This window comes from Heteronotia binoei, chromosome 18 (assembly GCF_032191835.1).
Source record: "Heteronotia binoei isolate CCM8104 ecotype False Entrance Well chromosome 18, APGP_CSIRO_Hbin_v1, whole genome shotgun sequence".
Classification (NCBI taxonomy): Eukaryota; Metazoa; Chordata; class Lepidosauria; order Squamata; family Gekkonidae; genus Heteronotia; species Heteronotia binoei.
In genome coordinates this window covers 9566082-9582481 of record NC_083240.1, presented here as the reverse complement: position 1 = coordinate 9582481, position 16400 = coordinate 9566082, and the positions used below count along the sequence as shown (strand labels likewise).

General features: G+C 49.0%; 1 protein-coding gene across 2 annotated transcripts in view; it reads left to right on the top strand.

Annotated features, from left to right (window-relative positions):
- The window catches only part of C1QTNF12 (C1q and TNF related 12), a 56700-nt gene extending 40698 nt beyond the window's left edge, over window positions 1–16002 (top strand). Inside the window, exons 5-8 of one of the 2 annotated variants that reach the window (XM_060259180.1) lie at window positions 2688–2796; window positions 4470–4560; window positions 12820–12898; window positions 15111–16002. In XM_060259180.1, coding sequence (XP_060115163.1) covers window positions 2688–2796; window positions 4470–4560; window positions 12820–12898; window positions 15111–15209 — 378 coding nt within the window. In that variant the 3' untranslated portion in view covers window positions 15210–16002. The remainder of the gene's footprint in view (window positions 1–2687; window positions 2797–4469; window positions 4561–12819; window positions 12899–15110) is intronic. The other variant, XM_060259181.1, reaches the window with a different exon arrangement.
- Window positions 16003–16400: the final 398 nt, after the last annotated feature.

The following is a 16400-nucleotide window of genomic DNA, read 5'->3' as shown; positions in this document are numbered from 1 at the left end:
TCGATGGTGCGGTCTCATTTGGAGTACTGTGTGCAGTTCTGGTCGCCGCACCTCAAAAAGGATATTATAGCATTGGAGAAAGTCCAGAGAAGGGCAACTAGAATGATTAAAGGGCTGGAGCACTTTCCCTATGAAGAAAGGTTGAAACGCTTGGGACTCTTTAGCTTGGAGAAACGTCGACTGCGGGGTGACATGATAGAGGTTTACAAGATAATGCATGGGATGGAGAAAGTAGAGAAAGAAGTACTTTTCTCCCTTTCTCACAATACAAGAACTCGTGGGCATTCGATGAAATTGCTGAGCAGAAAGGTTTAAAACGGATAAAAGGAAGTACTTCTTCACCCAAAGGGTGATTAACATGTGGAATTCACTGCCACAGGAGGTGGTGGCGGCCACAAGTATAGCCACCTTCAAGAAGGGTTTAGATAAATATATGGAGCACAGGTCCATCAGTGGCTATTAGCCACAGTGTATGTGTGTATATAAATTTTTTTGCCACTGTGTGACACAGAGTGTTGGACTTGATGGGCCGTTGGCCTGATCCAACATGGCTTCTCTTATATTCTTATGTTCTTATGGTACAATACCACAGAGTCCACCCTTCGAAGCAGCCATTTTCTCCAGGGGATACAATATAAGTAACTGGTACCGATGTACAATGGAATAATTACAAAAAAAATCACCTGTAATTATTCCATTTCCTCCAGGGGAGCTGATCCCTGCCAGCTGGAGATCAGTTGTCAAAGCAGGAGATCTCCAGGCCCAACCTGGAGGTGGCAAGCCTATGTTTCCCTCTGGAACTGAATCCAAACAGTGATCTTTATAAACTTAGCTTGTTATTCCTGTTTGCATCTATTAAAGCATTTCATTGTATTGTATGCTTGTGTGCTAATTGCCTCGTATGTATGGACTGGTAAGTTCCATCCACTTTGTCTGAGGAAGCGTGCCTACGCACGAAAGAAACCTGATTAAAACTTTGTTGGTCTTAACAATGCCACCAGACTCCCACTTCGCATACATCATGCGAGTCTGCTGATCATGGAGTTCAGCTCGGCCTCTCTAGCCTCTGGACTCTCTCCTGCCATTTTATGATCAGCTCTGGGTTTGGAAATACCTGGAGATTTATAGGGTGAAGCTTGGGTGGGGAGGGGGGAGATTTGGGGAAGGGAGGGACTTCAGCAAAGTACAGTGCCTCAGAGTCCCCCCTTCAATGCAGCCATTTCCCCCAGGGGAACAGTTCTGTTGTCAAGATTAGGGTTGCCAAATCCAATTCAAGAAGTATCTGGGGACTTTGGGGGTGGAGCCAGGAGAAATTAGGGGTGGGGCCAAGATCAAGGCTGTGACAAGCATAATTGAACTCCAAAGGGAGTGCTGGCCACATTTAAAGGGACGGCGCACCTTTTCAATTCCTTCCTTCCATAGGAAATAATGAAGGATAAGGTTACCTTCTTTTGGGGCTCATAGAATTGGACCCCCCTGGTCCAATCTTTTTGAAACTTGGTGGGTATTTTGGGGAGAGGCACTAGATGGTATACTGAAAATTTGGTGCCTCTACCCCAAAAAACAGCCCCTCAAAGCCCCAGATACCCGCGGATCAATTCTCCATGATTTTCTATGGGAATAAATCTCCCTAGGGAATAACAGAGTTCCCAGAAGACATTTCCCTCCCATCCCCCCGCTTTCTGATGACCCTGAAGCGGGGGGAGGGCCTCCAAACCGGGGGATCCCCTGCCCCCACCTGGGGATTGGCAACCCTAGTCAAGATATCAGTTCTAACCGGTGTCCCCTCTAAGCTGAGTTAGTGGGAGTTAGCTCACAGTTTTTTAGCCTTCAGCTCACACATTTTTGTCTTTGCTCAGGAAGGATGGCCCTAGAGCGAACTAACTCATGAAGAAGCAAAATAGTTCCCTCACAACTTTAATGCCAGTAGCTCATGAAGTACAGTTTTTGGCCACAAGACTCCGCAACTTAGAGAGAGCATTGGTTCTAGCAGTGGGAGATCTCCAGGCTGTACCTGGAGGTTGACAACCCTAGCTGAGCACTGACAAAGGCCCTCAAATTCTGATGTGGCCATGCTAGAACCTCCTGGGTTCGTTCTTGGCACGGTGAAGCGAATTTCCCCTTTCTCTCGAACACGAGCCAAGCCGAGTCCATGAGCGCCAAAGCCAATAAGAAACATGCCGCCCCGTGTTTATTTTAGCTTTAGTCCGCTAATCTCCACAAGCTTTGTGACGGGAGACGTCTCCCTCATAAGGGTGTTGCGAAACCAGGGGCTTTGGGCCTGCTCGTTTTTCCTTATAAAACTAAAGCACGAAAGACGGAGGAGAGAAAATACCACAGAAGGGATTAGGTATTTGCAAAATTCCTCCCTTTGAAATGTCAGCAGTCTCCTCAAAACTCTGAGGGGGAAACCAGGGGTCAGCCTAGTAGGATTCCACCACTGAGGTGGGAGATTTCTGAAGATTTGAAGGTGGAGCCCAAAGAGGGTGGGGTTTAAAAAGGGGAGGGACTTCAGTGGATATAATGCCCCTCCCCAAACTCTGTCCTCCTCAAGCTCCACCCCCAAATCTCCAGGTATTTCCCAACCTGGAGATGGGGACCTGCCAATGGCACAACTTGTTTTTAGGCTGCTGTATGTGACTCCTCTAGAGACCCATTTGGTGAACAAATGTCCCTTTCCTCCCTAGCCTTTGACCAAAGGAGCTTTTCTCCGAGGATCTGGGTTAAACCTAGCGACTGGGCGGTTCACAGCTCTGCTCTCCGGCATTTATCAGTTTTCAGCCAACGTCCACATTGGTGAGTAGCGGCCTCATTTTGGCAGGAGCTCACAGGAGCGGAGCTCCGGAACCTCTCCGTTTTATTGTGCTCTTTCCTAATTATGGATACTGTTGATGTTTTTGAAACAAAAAAATAAAGTCAGAAATCAGTATGAAAGTGATTGAAGCTGGTAATTTTCTGCTTGAGCTTGAAAACGAGAGTTTACCGGCACACCGGGTGGGAGTAAAAATCTCTTACAAGCAACAAGAACAAATAGATCTGAATACAGGAGCACCTTAAGAGACCAACAAGAGTTTCAGGGTGTAAACCTTCGAGACAGATTACCAGAGCCCCTCATGGAGGTGGGGATCCCCGCTACCAGTTCTTACTTCCAGCCACTTGATCAGCTGGCGGGCAAGGGGGACAGGAGAAGGGAAGGGCTATGTCTTGTCACGGGTGTTGCACAGGAAATGACATCGCCACACCAGCACCATCTGGGTGATGCTCTGGCATTTGGGCAAAAACTTGATGGTAGAAACTGGTTTTACCAAGAGCTTTTGCTCAAATACCAGAGCATCACCCAGATACCACTGGTGTGATGATGTCATTTCCTATGCGATGCCAGCAACAAGGATGAGGCCTTCTCTTTCTCCTTGTTAGTCTCGCCCACCAGGAGCTAGAAGGGACTTGGCAGCCCACCTTGAGAGTCAAAGTTCCTTTGTCAGATACAGTAGAGTAGAAATGAGGATCTAAGTCCTTTTATCCTAGAAGTCAGAGGGTGGGAGGAGTGCTTTAAAGAATTAAGGTTGCCAGGTCAAACTGAGGAAATATTGGGGGGATTTGGGGGTTGGAGCCAGGAGACTTTGGGGATGGAGCCAGGAGTAAAGCTGTGACAAGCACGATTGAACTCTGAAGAGAGTGCCGGCCATCACATTTAAAGGGACTGTATTCCTTTTAGACGCCTTGCCTTCATTGGAAAAAATGGAGCATAGGGCACCTCTTTTGAGGCTCATAGAATTGGAACTTCTGGTCTAATATTTTTTAAATGTGGAGGGAGGTTTGTGGAAGGCCCCAGATGCTATGCTAAAAATATGGTGCTTCTACCTCAAAAAACACCCCTCTCCAGCCCCAGATACCCATTGATCGATTCTCCATATACCTTATGGGAGCCAGCCTCCATAGGGTCTAATGGAGTGCCCAGCAGACATTTCCCTCCCTGATAACCTTGAAGTGGGGGAAGGGCCTCCAAACCAGAGGATCCCTCGCCCCCAACCGGAGAACCATAGAAAGAATTCTTGTAAAGGATGGAAAGGAACAATGTAAATCGTGTTCGGGTTGACTGGGACAGAGGGGAAAACGCTTAGGGGCGGCAAGAAAAAGATGCTTTGCGACTTCTTCTGTGGTTGGCTGCTCTGGTGATTTTTCCATCACTTCAGACTGCAAATCCCTAAGCATGAGTTCAGGTTGACAAGGACAACCCCACCCCCCACAAACCAACCAACAAAAACTGTGGGCTAGAAACTTTAACATCATTCCCTTGGATCGATCAGCAACAGCTGCAAATTAGAACACTTTTATAAAGCGTCCCACAACCTTGACTTTTGAAAGGGGAATGGAAGCCTTCAGAATGTTGTGTCTTTGGAACCGCTGCCTGTTTTCAGGTGCCGGCGATAGTCTTTTATTTCACTTCTGCTTTTCCTTTCTTCCCAAAGACCACAGTGAGCTAAAAAGCAAACTGCAGCTACGAGCCAGAGATAACGTCCGGGTCCTGATTTGCATCGAGTCTCTGTGCCACCGATACACGTGAGTCCATTTGATGCTGCTGAAATAGTATTTTGGCTCATACTGTGGAATACGGAAGGGCAGGGTCAGTTCAGGATTTCCCCGGTCATTTTTCCTATTGCTTGGAAAGTTGAGGAAAGGAGCTCATCTGGTTTATACCAGGGCCAGATTCTGACCTCGTGAAAGACCCTTAGCTCTGGCAGTTAAGAGGCCCTTGCCTCAAGCTGTATGTGTGCATTGTTCCATACACCATTTGTAAATTTTTTTAAATGGAGAATCCCAAGTGCACAGGTTCCAGTTTGGAAACCAAACTTGACCATCGCGACTTTCAAAATCTGGCAACAGATTCTTGGAGGAGAATTTCAGAATCCTTCCTAAAACACTTTGGCAATAAGAGATGTTAAAATGTTCCCTGTTTTAAGAAGGTAAGAAGAGCCCTGCTGATCCAGACCAGTGGTCCATCAAGTCCAGCATCCTTTCTTGCACAGTGGCCAAACAGCTCCCCTGGACAGCCAACAACACGGCATAGAGGCTGAGGCCTTCATTAGAACATCAGAAGAGCCCTGCTGGATCAGACCAGTGGTCCATCAAGTCCAGCCTCCTGTCTCACACACAGTGGCCAACCAGTTCCTCGGAGGGCCAACAACAGGGCAGAGAGCCTGAGGCCTTCATTAGAACATCAGAAGAGCCCTGCTGGATCAGACCAATGGTCCATCAAGTCCAGCTTCCTGTCTCACACACAGTGGCCAACCAGTTCCTCTGCAGGTCCAACAACAGGGCAGAGAGCCTGAGGCCTTCATTAGAACATCAGAAGAGCCCTGCTGGATCAGACCAGTGGTCCATCTAGTTCAGCCTCATGTCTCACACAGTGGCCAACCAGTTCCTCTGCAGGTCCAACAACAGGACATGCAGGGCAAGGCCTTCCCCGATGTTGCCTCCTAGCTCTGATATTCAGAGGGTTCCTGCCTATGTATATGGAGGTTCTATGCAGTCACCATGGCTAGTAGCTACTGATAGGCCTGTCCTCCATTTATCTGTCCTATTAGGGTCACCAGGGTTGGAGATCTCCTGCTGTTACATTTGATCTCCACACAACCAAGAGCAGTTCCCCTGGAGAAAATGGCTGCTTAGGAGGGCGGACTTTATGGCACTATATACTGCTGAGGCCCTTCCCTTCCCAAACCCCTGCCCCTCCAGCTCCATCCCCAAAATCTTCAGGTACTTCCCAACTCAGAGCTGGCAACCCTATCTCCAATCCTCTTTTAAAGCTGTCTGCGGCCTTCACGACATCCTCCAGCAGCGAAGTCCACACTTTAATCGCTTGTTGTGTAAAGAAGAATTTCCTTTTTGGCCGCTCTGATTCTGTTGCCTATGATCTTCACTGGGTGCCTCTGAGTTCTAGTATTTTGGAAGGGGGAGAAAAAATGTTCTCTCTGTAGCCGTATCTATTTTTTGTTGACGGTTCCCATTCCTGCTGTTGACTTGGCAGAATCGCTTGAATTGTGGATGCAGCTGGTATGTTTTAATGCGCTGTTTATATGGTGTTTGCACATACGATATATGTTGTTTACAAGTTGCCAGTTCATTGGTGCACAAACAACAGTACAAGTTGTATATGTTTTATGGGAGACAATGGCTTCACATCAAGAACGATAGAAATGATTTGCACAAGGAAGGAAGCGGGGGTACTATCCATGTTGTGTGTGTTTTTATCCCACCCTGTCTCCGAGAAGTTTAAGGGGAATAACATAGCTTCCCCTTTCCTACTGTCTCCTCACAACAGCCCTATGAGGTAGGTTAGAGAGAGAGAGACAGAACATATGGACATACAAAGCTGCCTTATTCTGAATCAGACCCTCGGTCCATCAAAGTCAGTATTGTCTACTCAGACTGGCAGCGGCTCTCCAGGGCCTCAAGCTGAGGTTTTTCACAATTTGCCTGGACCCTTTTTTGTGGAGATGCCAGGATTGAACCTGGGACCCTCTGCTTCCCAAGCAGATGCTCTACCACTGAGCCACCGTTCCTCCCCCAAGAAGGAGAGAGAGGCTCAGTTCATAACTGAGGTTCATGGCAGAATGAGATCAACCAAATTCTCTGTCACTCTAACTACTAACTACAATTCTACTAGTACACGCTAACTATTATACCAAGGACCAGACTTTTCTCAGGTAGAGAGGGTAACAGTTTCCAGATTCCGATGGGACCTGGTGACAACTCGGATTGAGAGTGTACTTGCAGACCCGGGTCAAGCGTAGAGAACCACCCTCCAAAACATCCAATTCTGCAGGAACAGATCTGTAATTCAGGAATCCCAGGTCCCACCTGGAGGGTCATTGGTGACCCAGTGACATCACTTCTGGAGCGGAAATGACATCATTAACAGCACCACAACAGTGCTGTATTTTTGGCAAAAACTCTATGGTAGAAGCCATTTTACCATCGAGTTTTTGCCCAAATGCCAGAGTGTTGCCACAGTGGGATGATGTCACCTCTGGTACACATGGGAAGTTATGCCACCACATTGCCAGCAACGTAGCCTGGGCTTCCTGCCTGCCTGGCAAGTCACCACCCCCTGCTGGTTGCCTGGACTTGTGGTGTAAAATCTGTGGGTTCTGACAGCCATCCAGCAGAGGGGCAGTGACGTTCACCCAGTCTGATTGTTCTCCATCTTTCACACCTGCATGATTAACACAACAGCACAAGAAAAAAAAATACCGGAAAAAAATTGTCATCGGATGTTTCTGCTGGCAGCTCTGTAAAGTCCAAGGAAGCCATTAAATTTGCGTGCAGAGTTTTGGGAGCGCCGCCCCGCATTTATCCCCTTCTTCGTGACTCCAATGGAATTGCTCTCCCCGTTAAAGTTCTAATTTAAACAGTTTATTGGAGAACGAAACAACAGACAGGGCCCTGGAGAATCCACCGCAGTCCTTTTCCGTAGGCCTCGTTGGCCAGTAGTTCTTGGAACGGGGCTAACACTTCTTATGTGTAAAACTGAGGTAATGGGCAGGCGGTGACCCATGAACCCACTGGTTTGGCAAGGGGCCTTTGTTTTCCCAAGAGAGGGTTTCTGGTGGAGTTGATCACCAAGCCCGAGCAAGGACTGGCCGAGGATCTCTTCAGGATCCATTCTTTACCCAGACATCTCATATCGCCAAATATCGAGTCAAATCATTGGCCCGTCTAATGAAGGACTGTCCACCGACAGGGAATGTGATAGAATGGGGGAGTCAGTGGTTAGCGGACTGAGTTAGGACCCCGGCGACCTTTGGTTTCCTCTCACTCTAATTACAGAGGAGATCACTTTTTCTAAAGCGGTCTGTTTCAAGCAGTTTGTTTCTTCCCTAACCCCCCCCCCTTTTTTTTTACTTCACATCAAACGTTTCCTCTGTAAGTGAACCATTTTTTCAACCTTGACCGATTCCCCACTAGCCTTGTCCCGGTGTCAAGCTGCTCTTCTCTGTGGGGCTTCCATCTGATTTTGCATGAGGCTGCAACGCACTCCGCCTCTTTCCTGCGGCAAGCAAGTCCTCTGAAAACCGGTTTCTGCTTTCCATGGAAAGGAGGAGGAGCGAATTGTAGCCCCGTGGCAGCTTGCATGAAACCAGACGGAAGCATCGTGAGATGAGGAGCGTGAGACCGGTATAAGGCTAGTGGAGAACTGGTTCTTATTTTTGCATCTGTGGTGCATATGGCTGTGAAGAAACCGAAGAATCGTCAAGGACAGCAAAAGATACTGAGACAAAACCAATGACAATGGGCCAGTGGAGAATCACAAAGGCCGTTTTCCTGCTGAGCTTACCTCGGAGCGACGTCCCTCTTCACCGCGCAGCGTCTGCGCGAATTTCCCACCAACTGCTCCGAGTAACCAAGTAAAGTCGCGGCTTTTGCGTCGCTAACGTAAACTGGTTTTTAGCGGTTTCCATTTGCGACGCAAAAGGTCGGGAACTTCCTGGTTCTCGGAGCAGCCTCGGAGCAGTTGGTGGGAAATCCGCGCAGAACGACTGCGCGATGTGAAGAGGGACGTCGCTCCGAGGTAAGCTCAGTGGGAAAACGGCAAAGAAACAAAACTTGGCATGCTGCTACTCCACAGGGTTTGAGGAGAGGATAAAACAGGAGGGGAGAAACCCATGTAGCAGCCCTGGATTCCGTGGAGAAAGGGATGGGATAAAAATGTGATCAGTGGTGGCTTTCCAAAATCTCAAGCGAGGATCTTTCCAAGTTTGACTGTCTTGAGTGTCTGTAATAGGGTTCCCGGGTCTGACTCAAGAAATATCTGGGGACTTGAGGGTGGAGGCAGAAGACTTGGGGGTGAGCCAGGAGCAAGATTGTGGCAAGCATGATTGAACTCCAAGGGAGTTCCGGCCATCACATTTAAAAGGACTGCACACCTTTTAAATGACTACCATCCATTTGGAAATAATGAAGGATGGGGGCACCTTCTTTAGGGGTTCATAGAGTTGAATCCCCTGGTGCAATCTTTTTGAAACACGGGGGGCTGTTTTGAGGCGAGGCACCAGATGCTATGCTGAACATTTGGTGCCTCTCCCTCAAAAAACAGCTCCCTCGGAGCTCCAGATACCCACAGATTGATTTTCCATTATACCCTATGGGAACCAGTCTCTATAGAGCAGGGGTCCTCAACTTTTTAAATAGGGGGCCAGTTCACTGTCCCTCAGACTGTTGGAGGGCCGGACTGCCGTTACTGTACAAGCCGCGGGCCGTCAGTTCTCCGTCTTCTGCATCTCTCTCCCTTCCCCACACCACACACACCCCGGCCTGGGAACTCACCTCACCTCGGTATCACCTTGCACTCTGTCTCCGCCACCTCAGCCCAGTGCCGGAAGTGTGCGTTGCTAACGCGAGTTTAGGTCCAACGTTGCTTCCGGTCTGATTTTGCCATAACCCGGCGGGCCGCATAAACGTCTTCAGCGGGCCGCATCTGGCCCGCGGGCCGTAGTTTGAGGACCCCTGCTATAGAGTATAATGGAGTGCTCAGCAGACATTCCTGCCCCCAGATTTCTGATGATCCTAAGTGGGGGAGGTCCTCCAACTCGGGGGAATCCCCTGCCCCCACCTAGGGACTGGCACCCCTGGTCTGTAACCAGAACTGCCAAATTGTGATCCGGGGAACATTTGCCTGCATCGGCAACATGGCGGTGACCTTCTTTGCCCGCTGCCCTTCTGAGCAATGGCGGGAGAAAAAAAAAAGTGATGTTATTGCTACATCTCTTCTGGGAAAAACTCAGAAGTGATGTAGGGTAGCTCTGGGGAATCACTGGAAACACTGTGGTAAACCAAGAAGCACATGCCAATTCCTAGTGCTACCCTACGACACTTCCGGATTTTTCCTGGAAGTGATGTCGCCATGCCGCTGTTGCACCCCTCGCATGCCCCCTGATCACCAGGTTTGGCCTATCAACCATAACTGCAAGTGACCTCCCTCCCAACTGTGGCCCCTGATATACCGGTTACAATGACTGAGTCGAATCACTGTTCTACCTTAAGCCCTGCAGTACCTCCTCCAGCCAGCACGGCGGTGCACATTTTCTGGCCAAGGTCTTTTCTGGTCTTGCATTCCCAGATCCTTTGAATTTCAGGCAAGTCACCACCCACACGTTCCCCAGTTTCCTCTACAGCTCCAGCCATCTCCCTCGCTGCCCCATACCTGTGACCAGACCTCTTGCCTCCAATGAAATCACCGTGCAACGATTGTGGAAAGATTCCTTTGGCACTTGGAGTTAATGAATCTCATAAATGTGCTGGTGACGCACTTGGGGAACTTATACAAGGAAGAAACAGAAAACCCATTGGGCATCATCTAAAACAGGGGTGGCCAAACTTGCTTAACATAAGAGCCACATTGAATAAACATTTGAGAGCCGCAAGGCAGGCAGGCAGGAAGGAAGGAAGGCAAAAGTTGAGGGGAGGGAGAAAAGGAAAGAAAGCAACTTTAACTTTAAATGTATTCTCCAAGCTACTGGCTGGCTTGGCTGGATAAGTGATTTAAAGAGAGAAATGCCTTCTCCAAGCTGGCTGATGGGGTGGTGAGGGCTTCAAGAGTCACACAATATGTGTGAAAGAGCCACAGTTTGGCCCCGCCCCCGTCTAAAGCATGACCGACTGTATGCAACTCACAAGCCAGATCAGTTGTACAAAATCGTCTGATACGGGGAGTGCTGTCGATGGGGAGAATTTGGCTCGGTCTCCTTTCCTTTGGCTTCACCCACACCTACTGGGGAGTGGCCATGGCAAACCGGGCTTTGGTTGGAATAAGGCCCGCCCGCTCTGCCGATGGGAGAACAAGTCCCGACCAGCAGTCAGCTGGCAACAGCCAACGCTGTAATGGCGCAATGGTGTGCGGCACACAGTTTGCCATTCATGCGCAAGCACCGTGAGGGAGGGAGAAGGAAGAGAGATGGATGCATGCAGGTGCACCCCGTCACTCTGCACCTGTCGGGCTGTGGCCTTCGGCTGTGGCTCCATTCCAGCGGCTGGTTTTTGGGTTTGGTTTGACTTCAGTGATACTCCGCCTTCCTCCCCAATGGGGGCCCGGAGTGGCTTACGTCGTTCTCTTCCCCTCCATGTTATCCTCAACACGACCCTGTGAGGTAGGTTAGGCTGAAGGAGAGATGGCTCCTGGCCTAGTGTCATTCACTGAGTTTTTGGGGCACAGCAGAGATTTGAACCAGGGACTTTCCGATGTGTAGTCTACTTTCTTGACCGTTATGTCTTCTCTTAGGGCTGGCAAGCTGCCGGGCTGGGCGGGGATTCTCCACGCAGGAGGTTCCCAACTGCCAGCCCGCATTGAGGCAGCTGGGGGATCCCCTCCTGACGTCACTAGCGCGATGATGTCACTTGCAAGTGATGTCATCAGCTCTGGCGACGTTGTATGCCGGCAGCTCTAGGAGTTTCTGGGAAAACTCTATGGTTTTCCCGGATGCTTTAGCGATTCGGGAGGCCGCGGGGGAATTGGCAACCCTCTCTTCTCTGGTAGTTTGTTTCCAGCAGCTGGTATTCAGCGGTAATACAAACAAACAAACCCTGTGATACGCTGGCCAAGGTTTTTTTCTTTTGTAGCAGGAACTCCTTTGCATATTAGGCCACACACCCCTGTCGTAGCCAGACCTCCTGGAGCTTAAGGGAGGCCCTTTACTAAGAGCCAGTAAACTCTTGGAGGATTGGCTACATCAGGGGTGTGTGGCCTGATATGCAAAGGAGCTCCTGCCACAAAAAAAGCCGTGATGCTGGCTAATATATTTAGTAAAGCTTTTTACAGTAATCGTATGAGTTTTTCTGTCACCATATAGAGAACTACATCCTTATAATACTAAAAAGAAAAGCCCATCTTCATAGGGCTGCCAAGCCCCCGGTCTGGCGGGGAACCTCCCCGCTGCGTCGCTGGTGTCATGACGTCACCCGGAAGTGATGTCATCAAAATGGCAGCGCCCGTGTGGGGGCCGCTCTAGGTGTTTTTGGGAAAACTCTATAGTTTTCCCGGATTCTCTAGCCATTTGGGAGGTAAAACTCTATGGTACAACAGGCACCATAGCTTTAATCTCCCAAATGGCTAGATCATCTGGGAAAAAACATAGAGTTTTCCCGTAATGCCTAGAGTGGCCCCTGCACAGGCGCCGCCGTTTTGATGACATCACTTCGGGTGACGTCATCTTGTCGCGCTTGCGTGCATTGCGCACGCAAATTTCCCCGTCGGGGGACGAAGAGGACTTGGCAACTCTACATCTTCGTTATGCTTCAATGAGCACCCGCTCAATTCATCAAAGTCTTCTTCAGGAATATTCCTGTTTTCTTCAAAGTTACAGTTTAGAGTTGATGTCGGGAGCAAGCCAGCCCTTAACCTCTTCTCTAAACAGATACAAAAACCTCTGATTTTGGCTGGCAAAAATGCTCTTCAACCTCTTTATTTTCTTCAAAAATTATCAATACCTCTCAATACCACTTAAAGTGTTTATATTTAACTGAGGAGCAAACCAGTCCCAAACCTCTTCTCTAGCCGAGGCAAAAGCCTTCTGAATTTTGCGGCAAAATGCCCCTCTCAATATCACTAAAGGGTTTATATTAGGAGGAACCACGCCCTGAACCTCTTCTCTTACCAGATGCAAAAACCTTCTCTGCCGGTGGTGAATATGGAGGTTCTTTAGCTAAATAGCCATTGTTGGACCTCTCTCCTCCATACATTTGCCTAATCCTCTTCTGATCCGTGGCAGGCAGTTCCACAAGCTAACATTTCCTGTGGTTCCCCTTCCTTGTGTTTCTCTGTAGGTCTTTGGAAGTGATCGCCGGCCTGGAAAGCAATAGCAAAATCTTCACAGTTTATGTCCACGGACTGCTGCAGCTACAGGTAAAAGGGTTGGCGCTGATACCCCCTCTAAGCTGTGGAGTCTTGGGAGCAAAAATTCTACTTTGTGAGCTACGGGCTTTCAAGTTGTGAGCTACTGCATCAATTAGTTTGCTCCGGCGCTAGTTTTCCTGGAGCTAAGGGCAAAGATGTGTGAGCTGGAGGCTTAAAAACTCTGAACTAGCTCACACAAACTCAGCTTACAGGGAACACTGGCTAGAGCAGGAGTCCATCCCTGATGCAAGAATTTGAGCAAGGGCTGGCAAGGCAAGAGTGGAGATATCTTAGAATTACCTCTTTGTCAGCCAGTCCCGGCTGAAAAATGGGGGAGTTGCCAACTCTGGGTTGGGACGTTCTTGGAGATTTAGGGGGGTGGGGGTGGAGCCTGGGGAGGGCGACGTTTGAAAATGCCCTAGAGTCCACCCTCCAAAGCCGCCATTTTATCTGGAGGAACTGGTCTCTGTAGTCTGGAGATCAGCTGTTATTCTGGGAGATCTCCAGGCCTCAGCTGGAGGCTAGCAACCCTAAATGGGGATGGAGGTTGGGGTTACCGTTTATATTGCCCCCTAGCAAGAGTTCTTCTCCCATTTGCATGGGGAGGGTTACCAGGTCTGCCTCAGGAAATATCTGGGACTTTAGGGGTGGAGCCAGGAGCAAGGGTGTGACAAGCACAACTGAAAATGAAGAAGATATTGGATTTATATCCCGCCCTCCACTCCGAAGAGTCCTCAGAGCGGCTCACAATCTCCTTTACCTTCCTCCCCCACAACAGACACCCTGTGAGGTGGGTGGGGCTGGAGAGGACTCTCACAGCAGCTGCCCTTTCAAGGACAACCTCTGCCAGGGCTATGGCTGACCCAAGGCCATGCTAGCAGGTGCAAGTTGGAGGAGTGGGGAATCAAACCCGGTTCTCCCAGATAAGAGTCCGCACACTTAATCACTACACCAAACTGAACTCTGAAGGGAGTTCTGGCCTCCTTTTAAATGCCTTCCTTTCATTGGAAATCATGCAGGATGGGAGTGCCTTCTTTTGGGTCCTGCTAGGTTGCCAATCCCCAGGTGGGGGCAGGGGATCCCCCGGTTTGGAGCCCCTCCCCCCACGTCAGGGTCGTCAGAAAGCGGGGGGGAGGGGAGGGAAATGTCTGCTGGGAACTCTATTATCCCTATGGAGATTTATTCCATAGAAAATAATGGAGAATTGATCCGGGGGTATCTGGGCTCTGGGTGGGCTATTTTTTGAGGTAGATGCACCAAATTTTCAGTACAGAATCTAGTGCCTCTCCCTAAAATATCACCCAAGTTTCAAAACGATTGGACCAGGGGGTCCAATTCTATGAGCCCCAAAAGAGGGTGCCCCTATCCTTCATTATTTCCTATGGAAGGAAGGCATTGAAAAGGTGTGCCGTCCCTTTAAATGTGATGGCCAGAACTCTCTTTGGAGTTCGTTTATGCTCGTCACAGCCTTGATCTTGGCTCTACCCCTAATGTCTCCTGACTCCATCCCCAGAGTCCCCAGATATTTCTTAAATTGGACTTGGCAACCCTAGGTCTCGCAGAATTGGACCCCCGGCCCATCTTTTTGAAACTTGGCGTTTGTGTTCTTTTAGAAGAGGCACCGGATGCTATACGGAAAATGCTATACTGAACATTTGGTGCCTCTCCCTCAAAAACAGCCTCCCCAAGCCCAAGATACTGATCATTAACAATTTATTAATAACATATGGTTACAATATTTAATTGTCTCTTTTCTATACTAACCCATATGATATTTCAACCCCCCCCCTCCCTCCAGTATTTGACTTCCCCGAAGTTATAAATTTAAATTCAATTATAAAGGTACCGCTAACCAATCAAAGTTCAATATTTTTCTTCTCTCATTAATACTAAAAAATTGTCCAATGTCTGAGATACTGATCATTTCGATTCTCCATTATTCCCTGTGGGGACTGGTCTCCATAGGTATAACGGAATGCCCAGTGGACTTCCAAATCCCTCCCCCACTTTCTGATTGCCCTGAAGCAGGGGGAGGGCCTCCAAACTGGGGGATTCCCTGCCCCCTGCCCCCACCTGGGGATTGGCAACCCTGCTTGGCAGGCACCAGAAAAGGTGCGGACGGGCACAGTGATGCCTACAGCTGCCACGTTGGGGACCCCTGCCCTTATATCTCTTTCCTTCTCCTCCCCCGCCCCCCGTCCTTTTTGCTTCCACGATGCAGGCAGGACAATATACGTCAATATTCATCGATAACAGTGCCGGTGCACCCATCACGATTCAGAACGGGTCCGATTTCATGGGGATGTTTATGGGAGTCTAATCCCGAAGGACCACCATTGCTGTCCAGCGGGGGAAGAAAAGAAACCATAACCGAGGACATACACTTCTGAACTTTGACCCCTCTCCTCTCCTGGAAAATTGCCTTCTTGTCGCCGGGCAACTCTGACTCAGTCAAGCAAGCGTACCTCCCTTCCGCCATGGGTGGGACAACAGTCTGAGGGGGGCGGGAAATGGTGGACAGCTCTAGCCACTGAATACAAAACCTAAGTCTCTTTTCCTGTCATAGAAATTCCATCTTTTCTCCCAGAAAAATGGTCATTTCTGAGAACCAAATCTGGATCTTTTCAGGTATATATATAAAAAAACAACACTGCAAAAATCCAGAGAATCCAGTATGAGGCTTTACGTATTTAGCATGGGCATTTGAGATGCAGTGTGGTGTTGGACTGGGGAGACCTGAGTTCCAATCTCCCCTCAGCTTATTGGGGTACCTTGCGCCCGTCACATCACCTTCCAAATCATCCTCATAGAGTTGTCCCAAGGATACAATAGAGGGGAGAACCACAGAGACAACCTTGAGCTCCTCAAAGGAGAGGTGGACTGAACATGTGACCCAGTTTTAACATTTCCCTTTTCATTTTTTGTTCCCCCTCCTTCTCCCCAGTTTTATTGCCAACATTTAAAAACAAGTTTGCAAATGCAGCTTTGAAGATAATCATGTTCACCGGCTGTGTGATGGAACTGAATGCCATTTTATCCAGGCTTCCCTGATTGTGGGGGACGGGTTTTTTTTTTATCATAAAACAGCTTAAATTACAGGATTTTGTAAGCCTCTCATCTTGGTTATTGTAGTCCCAATCAACCCCTGGATGGAAGTTGACTAAGGAGAAGTGAGGCTGAGGGTTGACCCATCTGGAGCTTCCCCCCAAAAGTGGTAGGATTTAAATAGAGTAGTAAATCAACTAAAAAGAACTGCAAAGCTGTCCCAACAAGTAGAATTTAGGGTTGCCAGCTCTGGGTTGGGAAATACTTGTTGATTTTGAGGGAAGGTGAGGGACGGGATGGGACCTCAGTGGGGGCTGGTTCACCCACCAGGCAAATTAGGCATTTGCCTAGGGTGCCGGGACGGGAGCACCGAATTGGGTCCCCGCCAGTGCCCAAGGCAAATGCCTAATTTTCTCTCCCCCCCCCCCCCCCACTGCCACCGCTGCCCGCCCCCTCCCTTCCCTAG